Raw genomic sequence first — 22,380 nt, forward strand, 5'->3', positions numbered from 1 at the left:
TTTGTTGTGATCTACACAGTCAAAGGTGTAATCAATAAGGCAAAAGTAGATGGTTTTCTGGAATTCTCCATTGGGTGTTGGCAATTTGATCTCTGGTTCCTCTGCCTTTTCTAAATCCACCTTGAACATCTGGAAGTTAATGGTTTACGTACTGTTGAAGCCTGGCTTGGAGAATTTTGAGCATTACTTTACTAGCGTGTGAGATGAGTGCAGTTGTGCAGTAGTTTGAGCATTCTTTGGCATTGCCTTTCTTTGGGATTGGAATGAAAACTGACCTTTTCCAGTCCTGTGGCCACTGCTGAGTTTTCCAAATTAGCTGGCATATTGAGTGCAGCACTTTCACAGCAGCATCTTTTAGGATTTGAAATAGCTCAACTGGAATTCCATCACCTCCACTAGCTTTGTTTATAATGATGCTTTGTAAGGCCCACTTGACTTCACATTCCAGGATGTCTGGCTCTAGGCGAGTGATCACACCATCATGGTTATCTGGGTCATGAAGATCTTTTTTGTATAGTTCTTCTATGTATTCTTGCCACCTCTTCTTAATATCTTCTGCTTCTGTTAGGTCCATACCATTTCTGTCCTTTATTATGCCCATCTTTGCATGAAATGTTCCCTTGGTATCTCTAATTTTCTTGAAGAGATCTCTAGTCTTTCCCCTTCTATTGTTTGCCTCTATTTCTTTGTATTGATCAATGAGGAAGGCTGTCTTCTCCCTCCTTGCTATTCTTTGGAACTCTGCATTCAAATGGGTATATCTTTCCTCTTCTCCTTTGCTTTTCCGTCTCTTCTTTTCTCAGCTATTTGTAAGGCCTCCTCAGACAGCCATTTTGCCTTTTGCATTTCTTTTTCTTAGGGATGGTCCTGATCACTGCTTTCTGTACAATGTCACAAACCTCCATCCATAGTTCTTCAGGCACTCTCTTAGAAATAATCTCTTGAATCTATTTGTCACGTCCATTGTATCATAAGGGATTTGGTTTAGGTCATACCTGAATGGTCTAGTGGTTTTCCCTACTTTCTTCAATTTCAGTCTGAATTTGGCAATAAGGAGTTCATGATCAGAGCAACAGTCAGCTCCCGGTCTTGTTTTTTTGCTGACTGTATAGAGCTTCTTCTTCTGCAAAGAATATAATCAGTCAAATTTCAGTACTGACCATCTGGTGATGTCCAAGTGTAGAGTCTTCTCTTGTGTTGTTGGAAGAGGGTGTTTGCTATAACCAGAGTATTCTCTTGGCAAAACTCTGTCAACCTTTTCCCTGCCTTATTTTGTGCTCCAAGGCCAAATTTCTCGGTTACTCAAGGTATCTCTTGACTTCCTACTTTTGCATTCTAGTCCCCTATGATGAAAAGGACATCTTTTTCGGTGTTAGTTCTAGAAAGTCGTGTAGGTCTTCACAGAACCCTTCAATTTCAGCTTCTTCAGCATAACTGGTTGGGGCATAGACTTGGATTACTGTGATATTGAATGGCTTGCCTTAGAAACGAACAGAGATCATTCTGTCATTTTTGAGATTGCACTAAGTACTGCATTTCAGACTCGTTTGTTGAGTATGAGGGCTACTCCATTTCTGCTAAGGCATTTTGCCCACAGTAGTAGATATAATGGTCATCTGAATTAAATTCACCCATTCCAGTCCATTTTAGTTCACTGAATCCTAAAATGTTGATGTTCACTCTTGCCATCTCCTGTTTGACCACTTCTAATTTACCTTGATTCAGGGACCTAACATTCCAGGTTCCTATGCAATATTGCTCTTCACAGCATTGGACTTTACTTCCATCACCAGTCACATCCACAACTGGGTGGTGTTTTCACTTTGGCTCCGTCTCTTCATTCTTTCTGGAGTTATTTCTCCACTCTTCTCCAGTAGCCTACTGGGCACCTACCTACCTGGGGGGTTCATCTTTCAGTGTTCTATCTTTTTGCCTTTTTATACTGTTCATGGGGTTTTCAAGGCAGGAATACTGAAGTGGTTTGCCATTCCCTTCTCCAGTGGACCAGGTTTTGTCAGAACTCTCCAACATGACCCGTCCATATGGGTGGCCCTACATTGCACGGCTCATAGTTCCATTCCTTACTTAGTCTTATATTTCTTCATAGCATTGCCTGATGTTACCTTACTTGACAATTATCTGCCTCTCCCATTGGAAGACAGCAAGAATTGTTGACTTCTTGGTTCACTGCTCTGTCCCTAGCACCTAGAAGAGTCCCTTGCACACACCGGGTTCTCCAAAAGTATTTGTCATGGGAGTGACTGATCACCCTAACTTCTACTGATGGTAGGAAACCTGGTTTAGAGCTTCACCTGTGCTTGTTATTTTAGATCCTAGACAAGTCACTTAATTCCTTTATGAACGGGAAAATAAATAAGTACTACTTCGGTGGTTACTGAGAGGGTCAAATGATGCAGCAAGTGTGAAAGTCCTTTTTATAAAATGGGAAACACTGCAAATGACAGTCACTAGTACTCAGAAACAGGTCAAACCATGCCAGTAAAGTAATACATAAACATCTGGAAATTTGGTCACAATTCTAAAGCCAACAAAATAGTCCTGCTTGCTCTGTTCCAGATACACATCAATAGGTAACAATCATAATAAACTGCAAAGATGAAATACTACTTTAATATTAAATATACCTATGCAATCTTGCGATTAAACTACCTAGTTGTTATGGCTTCTTTGATGTGCTTTGTAATTGGATTCAGTATTAAGAGGTTTTTGGGTTTTTTTTTTTTTTTTTTTAGTATTAAGATTTTTTGTGTCACTTTCCAAGGATTAAAAAGTCAAAGAGGGAATTCCTGGCGGTCCAGTGGTTACCCTGTGGGTCTGAGTTCAGTCCTAGTTGAGGAACCTAGGATCCCACAAGCCATGCAGTGTGGCCAAAAAAAAAAAAATCTTTTTAAAGTAGAAGACACTTGTTTTTAGAGGAAAAGAAAGTAATGTCTACTGTGGAATATTAAACTGAAATTAATAGAATTATACTAGCAAATGTCTAAAAACAAAGTATAAATGTTGATAGCAAGCAGGTAGCCAAAAATAAGAGAAAATTAAAATTATAAATACAAGAATCTTAAATCTGTTTGTCTCTGTCCTAAACTAGGAAAACTGAAACCATGGGGACAGTCTAAAGAGAACAATTCTCTACATGAGCATGTCAACAGAGTTAGCTTCCACAAGAAAACTTATAAACAACCTCGTCTCCAGACCAGGTAAGAACATAACTATTCAGTTCTATAATTCTTTTAATTTGAAAAAGTCTGTATAAAAGCAGAGTCTTTGGGATAGAGTCACAGAAATAGTGGAGTTTAAAAAGAAGGTAGAAGTGGAATCATACACAGCACTTAAAGTACATGTGCCTAGGCGGTATCACAGTGGGTTCTTATTCAGTAGGTGTGAGATGGCACCCACACATCTGCATTGTTTTGAAGCTCTGCAGGGGTGATTCAGAAGACCCGGATTCAGAGCACTGCTCTTACATGACCTATCTACCCAAACAATGCACCTGGATGTCCCTCCAGATATCGCTCATGTGTCCAGGGCACCTAAGTATGCAGACAGATGTAAATTCTCACACCCAGGGAAACCAGGCTTACTAGGCCTCAAGGCCCTGCACAGGGGGAAACCCCAGTATGATCCTTAGAGGCTTCTTTCTGCATGAAAACCAAGTTAATGCCAGAGTCTGTCCTGGGCTGCAGCTGGTCCTGGTTTGGTCGATTCCCTATGAGATACCCTCCTGACACAGATTTACCTATCATTTGACTGGACAGCTACCACCAAGACCTTATTATTTGCTATTAAAATCATTAACATGATTCTGAGCCTTTTTTTTCCCTCTTAATTCCTTCCCTCAAAAATCACAGTTGGCTTAAGTCAGTAGATCCTGGTTCCAATGCTAGCACTTCCGTTAGACAATGTGATTTTGAGCTTGAATTCTGACTTCCACAGATAGAGGTTTCTCACTTAAACTAAAAAAATCTACAGGGGTTAGATTCTCCAAGGTGTCTTCTGGTTCTAATTTCATGCTTAGTTTTAGAATGCTACTTTAACATAAGGGAAAAAAATATGTCTAGCCTTTTAACATAAGTGACTTATAGGTATGGTTTCCATTGCACAGACCACTGGTCAGAGTGCAGTGTCCTGTAAAAGTATATTTTACACTGGATGTCATTTTAAGTTTGGACATTATGCTAACCACAGGTGCCTTAAAGTGGTCTGTTTGGAGTTTCACCAGAGCCTAACATATAACCTGTCCTTTTGTAGGGAGGAGCAACGAAAGAAACATGAGCGGGAGCGAAAGGAGAAGAAAGAAAAGGTCCTGGGAGTTCGAAGGGGCCTCATTATAGCTGAACGTTCATAATTTAATATCCTGTAAATATTTCTTTCCTCTTAACCCTTTTTTGTAAATATTTTTATACTGTCCTCTTTTTTAGTCAAAAGACCTTTTTCTGCTCTTAACTTTGTTCATATACTATATGTAGTGCCTGTGGCTTCTTCACATGCTATATCCCTGAAAATACATTACCTTTAAAACTCACAAACTCTTCTGAAATACTTTTTACCTAAGCCCCTATACAACTAGCTCAGTTTTCTACAAAAGACCCATCATAGATTCTTGACCTAGATTTTTAAAGTCAAGTGCCCTCTGTTGGCTCTAGTAACAGAACTTCAGTCCTCTTCTAGGCAAAAGCATTTATGGTAGCCAATTATAACACATACTTTAGTAGAAATTGAACAATAACAAGTTATGGATAGGGTAAGCTGTGAAAGGCCACCTCTTCATCCTCTAGAGAATCTAGTAATCTTACTGAAACTAGGCCATTTGGGTTGATAAGACATCAGTATTTTACCTATGTGAAATGTTTCATTTAAGCTTTTGTGTATTTCATGTAATTGTCAATTACATATCTCTGTATTCTTAAAACTATAGCTCATTCTAGCCTGGCTTATTTAGAAATACACAGGACCATATTGAAAGTTGGGGATTGCGGCTTTAAGGATTATTGTGCTCTGTCAAACTGGTATCTTACTCCATTTATGGAAAAGACTAGAGTTGCTTAGTATCATATTCATATTTGTTGTACCTGAGTGGAGTGTCTGTGTTTTGTACGGCTTGAGATTTTCATGAATAAAATTTTTTCTCACGGTGGTAAGATTCATTCTTTGTAAATGTAATTGGTTTCCAAAATTTACTTGACCAGCCAAGACTAATAAGAGTTGACTTGTACTCTTTGTGCATCCTTTCTTGACCTCCTACTCCTAGAAGAAATGATTATGCCTTTCTTCTGTATTTTCACAGCACCTGTCAGATTCTATTAAACTTATTTTTATACACATATGAGCCCAGAGAACATGGCACAGAATATGGCATACTCCTGGGTGCTCAATAAACTCAGATTTTGCTATCAAGAAGCAGAGACCAGATCAATCAAGAAATGTCTGTCAACTACCCTGCTACTGTGAAGGGAAAATGATACAACTATTTTGGAAAACAGCTTTCTAGTTTCGTTAAAAATTTAAATATACACCTATCAGATGACCCAGAAATTCTCCTAAGAAATGAAAACATATGTCAACACCAAAACGTGCAGATATTTATAGCACTTTTATTCACAGTAGCCAAAAAGTAGAGAAAAATCCAACTATCAATGGATGGATTTTAAAAAGCACTAAAAAATGAAACACTGATAAACAATGCAACGTGGATGAACATCAAAGACGTTATGTGAAATGAAAAGCCAGACACAAACTTACACAGAAAGTAGATCAGTGATTATGGGGCTGAGATGGGAATGAAGAGTTTAGGTGTTTTAGTCACTAAGTCGTGTCTGACTCTTGAGACCCCATGGAGTATAGCCTGCCAGGCTCTTCTGTCCATGGGATTTCCCAGGCAAGAATACTGGAACGGGTTGCCATTTCCATCTCCAAGAGATCTTCCTGACCCAGGGATCGAACCCATGTCTCCTACGTTGCAGGCAGATTCTTTACCACCTGAGCCACCAGGGAAGCTGAAATTTCCTAAAATTAGCTGCATAAAGACTGTACAGTTCTGGAGGTCCAATGGTGAAGACATCGTGCTTTCACTGCTGTGGCCCCAGCTTCAACCCCTGATTGGGGAACTATGATCCTGCAAGCTGCATAGTATGGCCCCCCAAAAAAATCACTGAATTTATACACTTAGAACAGATGAACTTTGTTATGTAAATTATACCTCCATAAAGCTGATAAAGACAAATAATTACATGAAAATATTTTAGGCCAACATGATGGAAAAGCTGTCAGCCTTGTGTATTCTTATCTTAAACTTGGCTCTTATAGGATACTCTGGCTATATCATATAGTTTCCTGTCTCCTCTAACAGGACAAGAATTGATCAGTTTAAACTTAATCAGGGTTTTGTTTCTGGCACACGCAATCTCTAATACTTAAAATGACTGGGGAAGCAGCCAAAGATCATGCATCTTCGGAGCACCAGCAATGTAGATGTTAGGGACTGCATGTTTGTGGCCACCACTCCCTCCCAATTCATATGTCAAAAATCCTAATTCCCAATGTGACTTGGTACTTGGAGGTGCACTTGGAGGCCTTTGGGAGGTAATCAGGTCATATGGGTGGAGCCCTCATGATAGGATTAATGCTATTATATGAAGAGAAAAGACTAGAACCTGTTCTTTCCATGTAAGGATACAGTAAGAAGGCAGCTGTCTACAAGCCAGGAAGCACTCAACAGACACCAGGTAGGCAGGTACCTTGATACTGGACTTCTCCGCCTCCAGAAAACTGGGAGAAATACACATGTGTTTCGTTTAAGCCACCTAGTCTACGGTGATTTGTTACAGCAGCCCCGGCAGAATAAAACAGGTATTTTTTTCCCAGTGAATTCTATACCATCTTTATCTTAATGTCTTCTACAGCAGTCTCCTCTGATAGCTAGATTCGAAAACAGAAGAAACATATACAGAACAGAATGGTAGGCCATCAGCAGTCATTTCAGAGCCTCCCTGTTTTGGGAACCATCTATTAGTATAGGAACTGTTCCTAACAGGAATCATTCTAATCCAAAACAGTTGTTTACATAGTAACTCTGCATCAGTACTTGCATTCTTTAAGTTAAGGTATCGCTTAAATCCTGGTTCCTCTCAACAGCAGCATTTAGCTATGTCTTAGGGAAGACATACAAGCCACTGTTGGGACGCCATTAAAAAAAATATTTTTGTGTCACTGTGGATTCTACTACCCTCAGCAATACAGAAATACCACATGATCACTATTTAAAAAGTCTTGGATTAAGCTCTGGAGAATTCTCATAGGCAAATTCTTCTGTGTGGGCGGGATCTGTAAATACTCCAATAAAATCTATTTCCAAGAAGAATGGACCATCCACTTTATCAGCCAGGGTGAATCCAATAGATGAAATCTAAATTTAAAACAGAGAAATTGATCAAAATCTTGTATGCTGATGTTATAACTGGAGTTTTAAAATTCTGTAATTACTATAGCTTCGTGTACATACTATCAGCCCTTAACATGTATACCATAGCACTCAAGTGCTGTAGCAAATTATAAGAAGCACATGACTGCTTTTCTTTCCACATTCTACTTCTCTCTTTAAAACAGTGCCACTTAAGACTAATAAGTAAAAATGGATGTCTAATAGAGGTTCCTTGAAGCTCCCCTGAACTCTATTTTAAAGCTAAAGTAAAATGTAGGCATGCTGAAAAGATGACCACACAAATTTCTCCAAGCAAGGGGTTTGGTTCACAGGACAGTTCTGAGTCAGGTATAACAGGAGTATACTTAAATAGGAATTTTCATCTTTCATTTTCCAGCCTTCAAAAATGAACTGAACTAATCCTCACAGTTCTATTTCACTAAAGGTAATAAACAGTCTTTCCCTGATGCTGAGAAAGATTGAAGGTAGGAGAAGGGGACGGCCAAGGATGGACGACAGAGATGGTTGGATGGCATCACCAACTCAATGGATATGAGTCTGAGCAAGCTCCAGGAATTGGTGATGGACAGGGAAGCCTGGCGTGCTGCAGTTCACAGGGTCTCAAAGAGTCAGACACGACCGAGCAACTGAACTGAACTGAATATATATGGTCTTCCCAGGTGGCGCTAGTGGTAAGGAACTCACCTGCCAACGCAGTCGACACAAGAGACTCAGGTTTCAACACTGCGTTGGGAAGACTCCCTGGAGAAGGTAATGGCAACCCACTCCAGCATTCTTGCCTGGGAAATCCCATGGACAGAGGAGCCTGGTGGGCTACAGACCGTGGGGCCCCAAAGAATCAGACACAACTGAACACACATGCAATACAGTCCTGAGTGAAAATACAGAAAAACGTTACCTTGTCGAGCAGAAGCTGGTACTGGGCATCCCGGATTCTTCCTTGATTAGAGAAGAAAAATTTGGAGAAAGGAATCTGAAAGAAAAAAACCATTGGCTTCAACGCTGAAATGTAAGCAACTGAGGCATTTGTATAGAACTGCAATGATAAAATAATAATGCTTTAAATTTAATTCTAAAATTATCTAATGTGAAGTTATAACAAGTGGCTTAGTTGCTTGGATCACAGATGGAAAAAAATTTAATGAAATAATCTAAGTATTGCAAGAAAACAACTGTAAACCTTTGCAAGCCAGAAGTCCCAAAAGAAAAAATAAAAGAGTACAATTACAACTTTCTGATGGCAAAAAAAAAAAAGTATCCTAAACACAAAACTTTTACAGATAACTAAGAAAAAGATCAAACAACCCAACAGAAAAATGGAGATGGGAGAAACAGGCACATCTGTACACTGTTAGGAGGACTGCAAATTAGTCCAACTCTTAGAGAACAGCTGACAGTTGTGGCGCACAGGATTCCAAGATGACCCCCAGATTTCCACCTCTCGGTGCACACACACCTTCTGCCAGGTATTCAGACACTAATCTCAGCGCTGCTGTGAAGGGACGCCACAGAAGTCGGGTCCCAAATCAGCTGACCTTAACATAGGGAAGATGATCCTCTGCAGGTGTGCAATCACTTGAGCTCATAAAAATGCCTGGTGAAGGAGGTTAGAAGCATGAGAGGGACTCAAAGGGGGAAGTGAGGGAGATTCTCCACTGCTGGCTTTGAAGACAGAGGAGCTCAATGGCAAGGAGTGTGGGCTGCTTACAGGACCTGAGAGTGGCTTCCGGCTGACAACCAGTAAAGAGACAAGGATATCATTACAACCACAGGAACTCAATCAGGCCAACAATCAGAATGAGCTTGGAAGTGGATTCTTCCCCAGAGCCTCCAAGAAGAATACAGCCCAGCTGACACCTTGTGATATCAGCCTTAGAAGGCCCTCAACACTGAACCTGGCCATAGGTTGTCTAATCTGTGGCTTACAGAACATGAGCTAACAAATATGTTGTTTGAAGCTGTGAAGTCTGCGGTATTTTTAACACAGCAATAGGAAACTAACAGCAATACCTAACAAAATTTGAAATGCTATAATTTGACCTGCCAATTTCACTTTTAGAAATCTGTATTACAGATAAGCTCTGACAAACACATAAAGATGCAGCTTTTTCTAATAACAATGAGAAAAAAAGGAAACATAGAGGAATAGTTGAATAAATTATGGTGCAATCATATAACTAAATACTATTTAGTTATATGATTTCAAAAATGCAGTATTAACAGATCTATACCTGATGCTGTGGGAAGATGTCCACAATATATTATTAGTAAAAAGGAAGATATAGACAAAATCTACAGTGTAAATATCATTTGTGTTATAAAAAACAAAATTTTTTTTTGGCCATGCCGTGCAGCTTGTGGGATCTTAGCTCTCTGACCAGGGACTGAACCCGAGCCCTGGTAGTGAAAGCCAAGTCCTAACCACTGCACTGCCAGAGAGTTTCCCTAAAAAGAAATTTTTGAAATGCCTCCAAAAAAACTAATAAATTTACTGTAGCAACTGGGAACAACCCAAGTGTCTATCAATAAAGGGCTATTTCAATCAACTATTGGATACCCACATACAGAAAATACCAAACAAAATAACAAAGAATAATTACATGTAGTGATATGGAATCTTTACAGGATCTAAATTTTAAAAATATAAACCTGTACAGAAGGTGCATAAAGCATACTACTATTTTTAGTAAAAAAAAAAAAAAAAGAAGTATATGTGCATATATATTTGCTTATTAAAAAAAACTGTAAACCTATGCAAGAAACTAATAAACACAGTTACCTATAGAGGGTGGGGGGGAAGGGTAGAAGGGAACTGAATGGGAGTGAGAATTCTTTGTACATATATCTATATTATTTTGATTTTTGAATTAAAAAAAAAAGTGAATTAAAAAACAAAATGTCAGGTTATTAATTACCCAAAACACTTGTTGACATAAAGTGAAAGTGAAGGTCGCTTAGTCGTGTCCAAATTTTTGTGACCCCATGGACTATACAGTCCATGGAATTCTCCAGGCCAGAATGCTGGAGTGGATAGCTTTTCCCTTCTCCAGGGGATCTTCCCAACCCAGGGATTGAACCCAGGTCTCCCACCTTGCAGGTGGTTTCTTTACCAGCTGAGCCACAAGGGAAGCCCAAGAATACTGGAGTGGGTAGTCTATTCCTTCTCCAGCAGATCTTCCTGACCAGGAATCAAACTGGGGTCTCCTGCATTGCAGGTGGATTCTTTACCAACTGAGCTATGAGGGAAGCAAACAAACTCAATTCAAAGTTCATTTAATAAATCACCATTGCATAAGACCATGTAATTCAGAAAGCAAATTCAAGTGCAGTCACATCCTCATTTCACCTGTTCCCTTCATTTCTGTTAAACAAACCTGGAAGGGACACCCCCATCCCCACCCCAGTTTCTCATTTTGCATCCTGGTTTGGCACTTCAACTGCCTCATTATTCAAAATGTATTCAAGGAGCATATGTCACCCACCCCCCCAGCCTTTTGTCTTTCTGTCACATAATTTGACAAGATCACTGTCCACACTAAGGGAATTTTTTAGCCTGAAAAAAAATGCAGCTAAGAAGGAGCATTAAATCTGTACGATTTGCTTAAAAAAAAAGGATAAACAATTGTTTTCTCTCTACAAATGACACTAGCGTGCATAATTTTTCCATCACTTTCCTCTGTTTTCTTTCTATAATCAGTGTAAATATTTGCACATCTCACTTCCATTTACTAAGGGAGAATTATTTATGAAGAAGTAAACAGCAATTAATAACATTTAATTTTTAAAAATCTCTTCCCCAACACTTTCCTTAATAATTTAAAGAAAGGTGTTGCAAACAACTATTATTTCCAGCCAAAGATTAGAACATGTAACTTCAGGAAAGAAAGTAATTAGTAATTGCTAATGATTAAATGGTAATGATACTAGAGAATAATTTGGCAATGTGCATCAAAGCTCTTAAAAATGTATGTATCATTTTTTTCTAGGTATTTTATTTCCAGGAAAACATCTAATAAATAACTCAGGATGTTACCTCAGAGTTTGATGTAACAGTGAAAAACTCTGAACACAATCTAAATGTACAACAATAGAGGATGGATTAAATAAATTGTGTCTATTTATATTTGTGCAGATATTAAAACTGATATAGAAATATATTTCAACAGAAAATTGTTCATAAAATTCAGTTCAGTGAAAAATATATGTTATAAAATAGCACTGGCACAATATTATTTTAGTAAAAAAAGTGTAAATAGAAAAGTTTGAAGGTACATACTAAAATAAAAACAGTATTTTATTTCTGGGTAATGGGAACACAAAATTATTTTCCTTTTCTGCATTTTCTAGACTTTCTCTAATGAAACACTTGTTTTATTTAATAATTTGTTATATGCATTACTTGCATACAAGTGTTACATATGTAGTAATTTTGGGTTATATATCTATATTAGTGTATAGATACCTATCTGTGTGTGTGCATACTCAGTTGCTCAGTCAGCCTCCGACTCTTTGTGATCCCGTGGACTGTAGCCCACCAGGCTCCTCTGTCCATGGGTTTTCCCAGGCAGGAATACTGGAGTGGATTGCCATTTCCTCCTCCAGGGGATCCTCGCTACTCAAGGATCAAACCCGTCTCCTGAGTCTCCTGCATTGGCAGGTGGCTTCTTTACCACTGAGCCACGTGGGAAGCTCAGATATGTAAGTAATGCCTATTATATGCTAGGCACTGCACTGCTCTAGGTACAAGGGAAACAGCTGTGAACAATACAAAGTCCCTGCTCTCAGAATTTACAGAATTTATGTTCCAGAGGAGCAGAGTAGACTGTGACAATAAACAGACAACTGAATGAACAAATAATTGTACTTAATGGTTAGCTCTAAGGGAAAAAAACAGGATATTATTATTGTGTGAGAGGATGCAACTCTAGCTAGAGGGCAGGAAAGGCCTCTCTGAGGTGACTTTGGAGCTGAGAAGTGAATGATAAGAGAAAGCACATGAAGAGCATGCCCACAGGATATAGCATGCAACACAAAGGCTCTAACAGAAGTAAATCTGAGTCTGACACACACAAAAGGGGGCGTATGGAAGAGGGCAGGAGGAGGAGGAGAGACTGAAGATGAAGACAGGGTCTGCTACTATAGGCCCCACAGTCATGGTGAAGAGTTTGGACTGTATTCTAACAAGGAGAGATCGCTGGAGGGTTTTAAGCACGCAAGCGATGTAATCTGAACTATGCTTTAGAAAGATCACTCTGGCTGTTATGTGCACAGTGGACTTTAGGAGGTAAGAGGACAAAAGAAGCTCTTGCAGTAATTCCAAGGCCTGAACTAGGGTGAGAGTGGAAGAGATAGCTAGAAATAGACGTATTTTGGAAGGAGACGTGAAAGAAGTCGTTAACAGACTGGATGTGGGTTGCGGTGAAAGGAATCCAGGATGGCTGTTAGGTTTAAGTATGAGTAAAATGGAGACTTTCTTCTGGATTTATAGATTAAAAACCTTCATAGACAGAAGAAAAGAATGCACACTTGGTTTTGTCCTCATTCCCTGAATCTCCATTTATTTTCCTTCGCGTTAACATTTTTTACCTTCTAAAAGTTTCTTCTCCCTACAAAATATGACTGCCTTACAGTATCATGAAATAAATAGAATAAAAATGTTGATAACATAAAGTATGAAGTATTTATTCCCCTTAAGGGAGCCTTTCTACTCAACTAGGGACACTAGCGAGGTACAGTTGCCTGGAAGAGATGATATGGCAGGAACTTAAAAAGAATCACCTATAGTACCTGTGCACAGGGCGGAGATACACTTATGACGCTGCATGGACCTGGCCACACCCCTACCAAAAGTATTTACTGGAGGATTTCCCTGGTGGTATGGTGGATAGGAATCATCTACCAATACAGGAGACACGGGTTTGATCCCTGGTCTGGGAAGATTCCACATGCTGTGGAACAACTAAGCCCACGCGTCACAACTACTAAGCCCGAGAGCTACAAGTACTGAACCCGCACACTCTAAGGCATATGTTCTGCAACGAGAGAAGCTACCACAGTGAGAAGCCCATGCACTACAATGAAAAGTAGTCCTTGCTCAGTGCAGCTAGGGAAAGCCCACACAGCAACGAAGACTCAGCGCAACCAAAAATAAATAATTTTTTAAAACTATTTACTGATTAGTAAGCAAACATTTATATTAATGAAAGAAAAAAATAAATTATGTAAATCTTGCCTTTAGGTCCTCTTCCTTCTTTCCCTTCCCATAGTCCAAGAGGAATTAATAAGAAAACTACAATGTAACCATGACCAAAAGACCTCATTTTCATACAAGAAAAGACTTGTGCTGTTGTTACCTTGACCTCCTGCCAGTAGGGCCCCCCACGGGTGAACATGAAGTAACTGTACATCTGATCCTTCTTCTGGATTATATCTGTGTCCTCCCTGATATTCACCATCCAAGGTCGACCATCTCCACGGACACGGAGATACAGAGTGTTGAACTGGGACCAATCGTAAGATCTCTTCATTTCAAAAGGGCCCTAAGGTACAGAAAAGAATGTTAATTTCACCTCATTTCCCACTATTAGCAAAATGTGAGTCACCATCACCTTTTACAGCATCAAAGGGATCAACAAGCCATTTTTCTGCCTTTTTCTGCTTTCTACCACTTTATGAAGGCAGATAAATCTGATGATTCTTATTCTAGCACAAAATACTGACCTAGTTAAATGTTTCTAAGTTAATGTTCAAGGCATGATTTGCACAGGACAATGTTTACATGGGATAGACACTTGTGTCACTGAACAGAAATGAATCACTGCATGTATTTTCTTTCCCTGGGTCTACAGAGCAATGGCTTCTGAGTGGGCCATTTTACTGAAACTGCCTTCCCTTAAATCAGAAAACTATGAAACACCTCAAGTTGTGTTTTTGTTTTTGGCCACGTAGCATGAGGGATCTTAGTTCACTGACTAGGGATCGGAACCTGTGCCACTGCAGTAAAAGCACAGAGTCCTAATCACTGGACTGCCAGGGAATTCTAGACCTCAATTTTTAAAACCAATATTATTTTAACAGCTACCATCCATTGAAAATATACATTAACCATTTGGCATGCATAATTGGATCTTCACAATAGCCCTATGAGATAGGAACTATCATTGTTCTCCATTTTATAGATGAATAAACTGAGCACTCAACTCATAACGGGTAGGTCCAGTGCTGTTTAACTCCAAAATCTATGTTCTTAAAAACTACCTAAATGGTCTCTCTTTGAAAGCAGAATGTAGTATTAGTTTCCAAAGGTGTTTGTTACTTCAGAGCTCATCTGATTTCAATAATACCAATGCTCAGATATGAACTCTTACTTACTAGCCAAACAATTTTGGACAAACTACAGAATCTCCCCAAGCCTGTTTCCTCATCTGTAAAAGTGAGATGGCTATACCTTACTAACACTGATGTCGGGAATAAAAGGGATAATGTATATAAAGTAATCAGCACAAAAACTGGCAGGGTACACTTACCAATGTTATCAACTGTTTTCATTATTCCACAGCTTATCACAGAATTATTTTCTACTGTGGACTGACCAAATCCATTCCGTGGATTTTCAAGGCCTGAAATAAAATCTTCTATGCAACTTTGTTACTGCTGAAAGAACACTTTCCTTTCTTTTTCATGATTTATCTTGAGAGGGGGCCCAATACTATTCCCACCATTTGCTTTTCTCCTTAAAGCACCATAACCAAGCAAACAGCCAGTGGTTGTGGCCACTGCCAGGCACGGGAGCCTGGCCAGAGCAGCCCTGAAACAACAGCTCATCAGCAAATTGACAGAAAGCAATAGGCTGGTGGCGAGACAAAGGAGCCGACCTAAGCAGCTTTGGAAAAGGGTGTTCTGACTGGAAACCAGAAGGCTAAAGACAAAGAATACTATACATAAGCATTGTATGCTAGTTGGTGAAGATGATTCTCACAGGGTTATGGGTTATAAATTTTGAAATGGCTTTTCATGTAGGGTTGAATTAATAAGTAAATGTATGGTAAATGGTGGCAGACAGGTTTCACACCATTACAGATGGAAGTTATCAACACACAAGAGGGAGTAGGCTAGAGTAAATCATGCAGTACCGGATTAGAGTCAAAGCATCAGTATGAACTCATACTTAGCTTAGTATATATAAATAATTACAGACGTGTTTCCACAAGTTGATATGAAAATATATATTTCCTAGCTGTGTCCACCGAGAGGTCCTAAATATACTGTCAATACAGATCTTGGTTTCTAATACCAGTAAAAAAAAAAAAAAAAAAGTGAGGGCTTCTTTGAGAAATGGCTGATTCTAGGGTTGGAACAGAGAAAAATACAAAATGAGCTATGGTATCTTATAGTGCCAAAAAGTGCTCAAAAAAACAAAAGGGTGGTGGCAAGTCAAAGGGACAGGTATAATCTGAAAGAACTCCCAGTGGCCAAAGCTGGAACAATCTGAACAACAAAATAAATAACATGGTATTGGATCATAACCCAAAGTGTAAGTCCATTCTAAATGACTGAATAAATAAATAAATGTGGGAGAAGAAAAAAAACCTTCCTTTGTGAAAAACTGAAATCTCAAGTAATTTATGAAAATACTACCCCTTCCAGGATATAGAACTTAATCCCATACTCTACCCCATGCCTTGAATGTAGGGTACACTTAGTGACTTGTTTCCAAAGAACAGAATATGAAAAGAGGCGGGGCTGGGGGGGGTGAGTACTTAACAATGGAGTAACCTAGCAAACACTACCCTGACCAGGTGACCAACATTAACACATCAGTGATGAGTCAGGTTGCTAGCATATACCCCTGATATGATGGGAAGTGTACTTCAACTCTGTGCTGCTGCTAAGTCGCTTCAGTCGTGTCCGACTCTGTGCAACCCCATAGATGGCAGCCCACCAGGTTCCCCGTCCCTGGGATTCTCCAGGCAAGAACACTGGAGTGGGTTGCCATTTCCTTCTCCAATGCATGAAAGTGAAAAGTGAAAGTGAAGTCGCTCAGTCGTGTCCGACTCTTAGCCACCCCATGGACTGCAACCTACCAGGCTCCTCTGTCCATGGGATTCTCCAGGCAAGAGTACTGGAGTGGGGTGCCACTGCCTTCTCTAACTCTATGCTATTTTTCCTAAAACCTAGAACCTCAGTCTAACCAGGGGGTAAAAAAAATCAAAAAATCCCAAATTGAGGATCATTCTACAAAATACCTGACCAGTATTTCTCAAATCCTCAAGAAAAATAAGGAAAGACTAAGAAACTGTCACAGAAATAGTTTTCTTGAAAAAAAAATCCACAGGCTGGCCCTACTTCCCACTCTAAGGAACACCAAGCCATAAGAGGGTCTGTGGGCTATGTCAAAGGAGATGCAAACCTCCCTAGATTATCGTTTAAATGTCGACCCTCCTCAGGGCTCCTCAAACATAAGTATGCCTCATCCTGGCCGATAATGATGTCCAGAAACATGTAGCCTCTCTTCAGGAACCGCTTTCCCCTCGTGCTTATGAAACTACACTTGTGCCCAGTAGTTATTTAACCCCACACACAAGATGAGACGTCAGGTGTTTTCATTTACAGAAATAAAAGCTGTCTGCTACAGCTCGTGCTACAATGAAGTCCACCCCAGTTCACCAGAAAACCGCAGCACCTGAATTTCACGTACCCTTGGAATCTTGGATACCATAGCACAGTACCCACTTCGGCCACTTTCCCCATCCTGGGGCGCCTCGGAGCTCAGAGTTCCATACAGCAGCGCACTTTGGTTATTCTTGCCCATTTTCAGGAACACTTCACTTCTGCCACCAATCACTTTATCAGAAGTTACTGTCCACTTATCCAAATCTTCTTTGCTACGGAATTGCCAGACAACCTTGGCTTGTTCCATCAAGACCTCATGCAGAGGGCGGCCTTCAGGCCCTATCCAATATTTCACAATATCATCCTTCAAACGCCTAAAATGGTCCTTCATTTCTTCTTTAATTGCTTTATCAAAACTAATTTCAGGCTTGTCCTCAGGAGAAGTTATTTCCAAAGCAACTTCTCTCTGGTGATGTTCTTCCAAATTCCCTTTAGTCTTCCTCTGAGAAGAGGCTTTGCCAGGAGCAGCCACTGGTTTCTGAAAACTATTGGAACAATAGTCTGCAAAGCGAGTCCCCAAAAATGGAAAAGAGGCAACTCTTGGCTTCGGGCATTTTCTGAGAATATAAGTGCCATTCAACAATTTATGAACCAAAGCCATGATAAAAAAAAAATTAAAATGTAAATTTTTCCCAGGGCTACCAAGGAAAGAAGCTTCAGCAAATAGCCCAATTCCACCTGTAATAAAAGATACAGTGAAGAGTTACTAGTGTACCAATGAATACATCATAATTTCAAATTCAACATGGGTCTTGTACTGTGAAATTCATTAAGTTATTTTCTAATTCTATAAATATTTACTATGAGCAGAAAAAAGTTTACACTGTATATAATGTATCCCACTGCTTTGTGAAAATAGGCCAAGATGAACAGAAACACAACCTCCTTCATGGAGTTAATGATCATCCCCAAAATAATTCAAGAGTGTGCTTCAAAAGGTAGTGTCAACTTTAAAGTAAATTTTTATGCTACATTTTTAAATAAATAATTGGTTCCTAAAATAAAATATTCAACTAATTCACTCCAAGATTGAGGCTAACTGACATTTTAGCACTTCTTCTATAAAAAGAACAGATTACAGTTTGCATGTGGAGTCAGAAGACTGCACAGCTAGAACTGTTTACCCTCAAAGCAAAAACCCTCAAAGAAGCTGATCTTCCGAGGCCTTCATTTCCTTGGGGGAAAGGCTGGGATAACACCTCCCCTACCTACCTTAAGGGATTCTTCTGTTGCTCACATGGATTGATGGCTATAATAGGGTTCTCTTATCCAGTTAAGTCTGACAAGATCCCCAAGATTCTTCACGTCTAATAAGCTACTAGGTCCAAGACCCATACTTTGAGTAACAAGGTTTTGACTATCAGTCACTACTTGAGGTCCTCAAAGATAGAACCTAAACCATAGTAGCAATACCACCATTACATTTAAATGCCGTTCTTAATATTCTCAAACCACCCTGACAAATATTATCTCATTTAATCCACATAAGCCTCCTGTAAGACAGTCAGGTAGATATTTCCTTTCAGAAGGAAATAGACACCAACAGCTGAAGTAACCTGCCCAAGATTACAATGCTAATCAGTATGGAAGCAAGCACTAGAACCCTGGCCTTAAATGTTCCCATTTGACACTGCTGGCTCTCTGTATGTAAAACATTAGTAATATAACTTCTATGTCTGTGCTGAAGTAACAACTTTGCTCTTGCAAAAACATCTAATGATTGCTGGCAGGCAGTGCTGCAAGAACCAGGAAAGCTAAATAGGAAGGCTACCAATCCCCTCTCCTACTTATTCCAGCTACCCTGAAAATGAAATAAAATATGCAATGCTAATTTTGTCATCTTTCTCTCACCAGAGAGAAGAGACAAAAACAAAAAATCACCCACTAGTAAGAATACAGTACTGAGAAACAGGATGGAATGCTGAGAACTTTAGAAGCTTCAAAAATGCCCCAAATCCAACAACTCAGCTCACCTGCCTCAGTTGCTTAAGAGTCTACATCAAAATGGCACCCAGACCCCTCTATCTACAACACAGGACTGGTCATCTTTCTAGACTGCCCCTCCTCCCTCACTCCCTACATCAGGCGGCTCATGACCTCATGTCTCCTAAGTCACTGCATTCCAGACGTGCACCCCTACCTCCAATCTACTCCACTACTCTCAGCATCTACAGAGGGCCTAAAACACAAATTGATTTTTTATCTTCTCAGACTAACACTCTTTAGAGGCTCTCATGGTCTTCGGAATAAAACTCAACTTTCTCCACAGGGTCTGTGAGACTCCTCCAGATCTAGCCTCTGCTCATCTCTCCAATATTCCCTCTAACCACACCCTACTCTGCTCTAATCACAGAGAACACCTGTGTTCCAGAAACCGCCACCCAGCACTCCCTGTCTGGTCATCGTGTCTTAGCAGATTGCTGCTCCTAGGCCAGAAATGCCCTCTACTGATTTCTGCTGGCTAATTTATCCTTTGAGACTCAGCTCAGACATCCATTACCTTCTCAAAAAACCCTTAATTACTCAACTCCACCAAGACCTTTTGATGTGGTCTCACTACATACTAGGCTTAAGCTTTCCCCCCCGCTACCATTTATTGCCAGTTCCCTTCTCAGTCTCCCTGCCAGACTAGATCTTCACTGCAGTACTTTCAACTCCCAGGATGGTGCCAGACATGCGGCAGGCTTCTAATATTTGTCAAACAAATAATATGTCCGCATTTATCCACCAACACCGCCACTAGTGTCTTGGTTCAGGGTTTTAGTGATTCTTCCCAGAACTATTGAAATTCCCCTAACAAAGGGCTTCTTGGGCTTCCCTGGTGTTCCAGTGGTTAAGAACTCGCCTTGCAATGCAAAGCACACCAGTTCGATACCTGGTCCAGGAAGATCCCACATGCAGCAAGGCAGCTAAGCCCCTACACCACAACTACTGAGCCCACATGAGGCAACTACTGAAGCCCTCTTGCCTAGAGCTCATACTCTGCAACAGGAGAAGACACCACAATGAGAAGCCCACACACCACAACAAAGAGTAGCCCTGGCTCGCCACAACTAGAGAAAGCCCACACACAGCAACGAAGACCCACCACATCCAAAAAATAGATAAAAAATTTTTTAAAAAAAGGGGGGAGAGGCTTCTCAAACTTTAAAGTGCCTTGAATTTTATGGGAATTTTGTTAAAATGCAGATCCTGACTTAGTGGGCACAGGATGGGGCCTGATATTCTATATTTCTAACAAGTCCCCAGGTGATTGCTGGTGCAGAGAACGCCTTTTAGGATTTAGTAAAAGTCCTAACTCATCTCTCTGACTCTGACCTCCTCCTCCTCTCCCAATCCAACCTTTGACTGGCAACAAAGGGGATTTTTCTAAATATGATGGCACTCCCCTTATTCAGCAATTCTGTCCAGAAATTTAAACTCCTAAAATGGTACACAAGGCCCTTCAAAATGCACCCAATTCCTTGGTCTCACTTCTCACTTTCATGGGCAATACCCTCAGCTCTTAACTACAATCATGTCTGATGCACAAAAAACACATCGCTCAAAAATGACAAAAGTGACCAAACATTCTACTATCCTGGCTAATACAAGTGACTGCCATACCTGACCAGTCACAGCATTAGCCTCACTCTAGATACATAAGCTTCTTTCCTAATCATAGAATTACTTCCATCTCTCGACTACTTTCCCTCAAATCATATAACAGAAACTTAAGTCCAACAATAAGTCCCTTCTAACACCCTTTACATGAGATGCCCCATGGCTTTATGTATTCTCTTCCACTACAGTAAGCCCAACTTGTTCAGCTATAAACATGTTCCTGGTGGCTTCTGAATGGAGGGCACTGACATTGCTCTTCCTCCGCATTCTCTTGAGAACCTGTGCTTACATCTCACAGCCCTTACATACTGTTAGAATCTTGCTTTTATCTGTCTACCTAAATAGCCTGGCTTTAATCTTGGACTATGGCTTGAACATTAACTGATCCTCACATGTCTGCTAAAATAAATGAACATCTTGTAAATGGTATGTTTTCACATGGACAAAAAATACAAGGGAACCAGGAGAAATAACCACAGTTGATCTCACGTCCTGGAATCACAGGTAATATCTAAATTTCCCTGACTTCTTTGAATGATTTTTAACCTCTACATATACAGAAATTTGGGGAATAAATGATAAGCCTTTAAAATGGAATCTGTACAATCTTAAACATGAATTCTCATGAATACCATGTTTAGGTTACACTAGTGAGTGGCAAATGAGGAGTATATACAAAAAATGCATATACACTAACATTACAAGTATTAAAATGTATGGACAAAAAAGATTTAGGGGTGAAAAAGACTTAGAGTAGTGTTTACGACAATGGGACTATAAGTAATATTATTCACTATTTTCCAACCCATCAATAGTGTTACTACTTCTCTAATAATATAACTTTAATTGTAAGTGTGTTGTTTCATTCTATTACCGATAAACATAAAGTCAAAATCATTAACTGGATGATCTCCAGCCAAAGTTGCTGAGTTTTCCTGACAATGTAACCTAAGCGGCTAAAAGAGAGCAGTGTTAGTGAAGTTTGATACCCAAAGCTTACGATATGCCAGAAACCGTTCTGAGTGCATTGATATTTTCACAACAACGATGAGAAAGGAACTATTATTATTCCGATTGCAAAGACAAACAAATGGAGGTTCCAAAATTAAATCACCCGAGGTCATACAACTAGTAAGTGGCAAAACTAACCCCAGAGTCCCAGTGTTTAGTCGGGGAGCGATCGTGACCGTGCCACAGCCCCCTTACCCCTCACCTGCTAGGACCGTGTCACCCTCACAAGCTCCCCACACGCCAACTCCAAGCAGGCGCTCACTTGCCTCCCCAGTCGGCGCCTCAGCGTGACTTCCGCTCGACTCCCCGCTTTTCCAGACCGGGTACTCCACTTTTCCTGTGCGGGGCCATCTGTTTTTCCAGTCCGGAGTAAAACCAGGCCTGATGAGTCTAGAGTTCCGGTTGAGTGCAGATGGGAGGAAAGAGTAATAATCTCAGAGCTCTATAAACTGAGGGGGTTTTTTTGGTCGGCTAGATTCCCAAAGGCTTCCCCATCCCGATCCCCAACCGCCAGATTTTTTCTGCCTTGTGTGAGAAAGTGGGGAGAATTTAGAGAAGCTTTTCGCCTCTCCTTCCGGCATCCCACCTTCAGGCTGCAAACTTCATCCCGTATCTTTCAAATAGGACTCAGATAT

General features: G+C 40.1%; 2 protein-coding genes across 8 annotated transcripts in view; one reads left to right on the top strand and one right to left on the bottom strand.

Moving 5' to 3' along the window:
• Positions 1-5,165, top strand: part of NUSAP1 (nucleolar and spindle associated protein 1) — a 99,832-nt gene extending 94,667 nt beyond the window's left edge. For 4 of the 5 annotated variants that reach the window (XM_059890645.1, XM_005211603.4, XM_059890647.1 and 1 more), the window contains 2 exons: positions 3,110-3,218; positions 4,270-5,165. In XM_059890645.1, the coding sequence (XP_059746628.1) occupies positions 3,110-3,218; positions 4,270-4,366 (206 nt within the window). In that variant the 3' untranslated portion in view covers positions 4,367-5,165. 5 annotated transcript variants of the gene reach the window in all.
• Positions 1-22,056, bottom strand: part of NDUFAF1 (NADH:ubiquinone oxidoreductase complex assembly factor 1) — a 34,363-nt gene extending 12,307 nt beyond the window's left edge. For 2 of the 3 annotated variants that reach the window (XR_009496067.1, XM_015473123.3), the window contains exons 1-4: positions 21,948-22,056; positions 17,157-17,809; positions 13,813-13,998; positions 8,358-8,432 (exon numbers count right to left, since the gene is read on the bottom strand). Coding sequence is in view for 2 of the 3 variants with exons in the window: in XM_015473123.3 (XP_015328609.1) it covers positions 8,358-8,432; positions 13,813-13,998; positions 17,157-17,732 (837 nt within the window). In the remaining variant the exon portion in view is untranslated. Of the gene's footprint in view, positions 1-6,601; positions 7,424-8,357; positions 8,433-13,812; positions 13,999-17,156; positions 17,810-21,947 lie in introns of those variants that run through there. The other variant, NM_001206074.1, reaches the window with a different exon arrangement.
• Positions 22,057-22,380: the final 324 nt, after the last annotated feature.

Source organism: Bos taurus, chromosome 10 (assembly GCF_002263795.3).
Source record: "Bos taurus isolate L1 Dominette 01449 registration number 42190680 breed Hereford chromosome 10, ARS-UCD2.0, whole genome shotgun sequence".
In the NCBI taxonomy this organism is placed as follows: Eukaryota; Metazoa; Chordata; class Mammalia; order Artiodactyla; family Bovidae; genus Bos; species Bos taurus.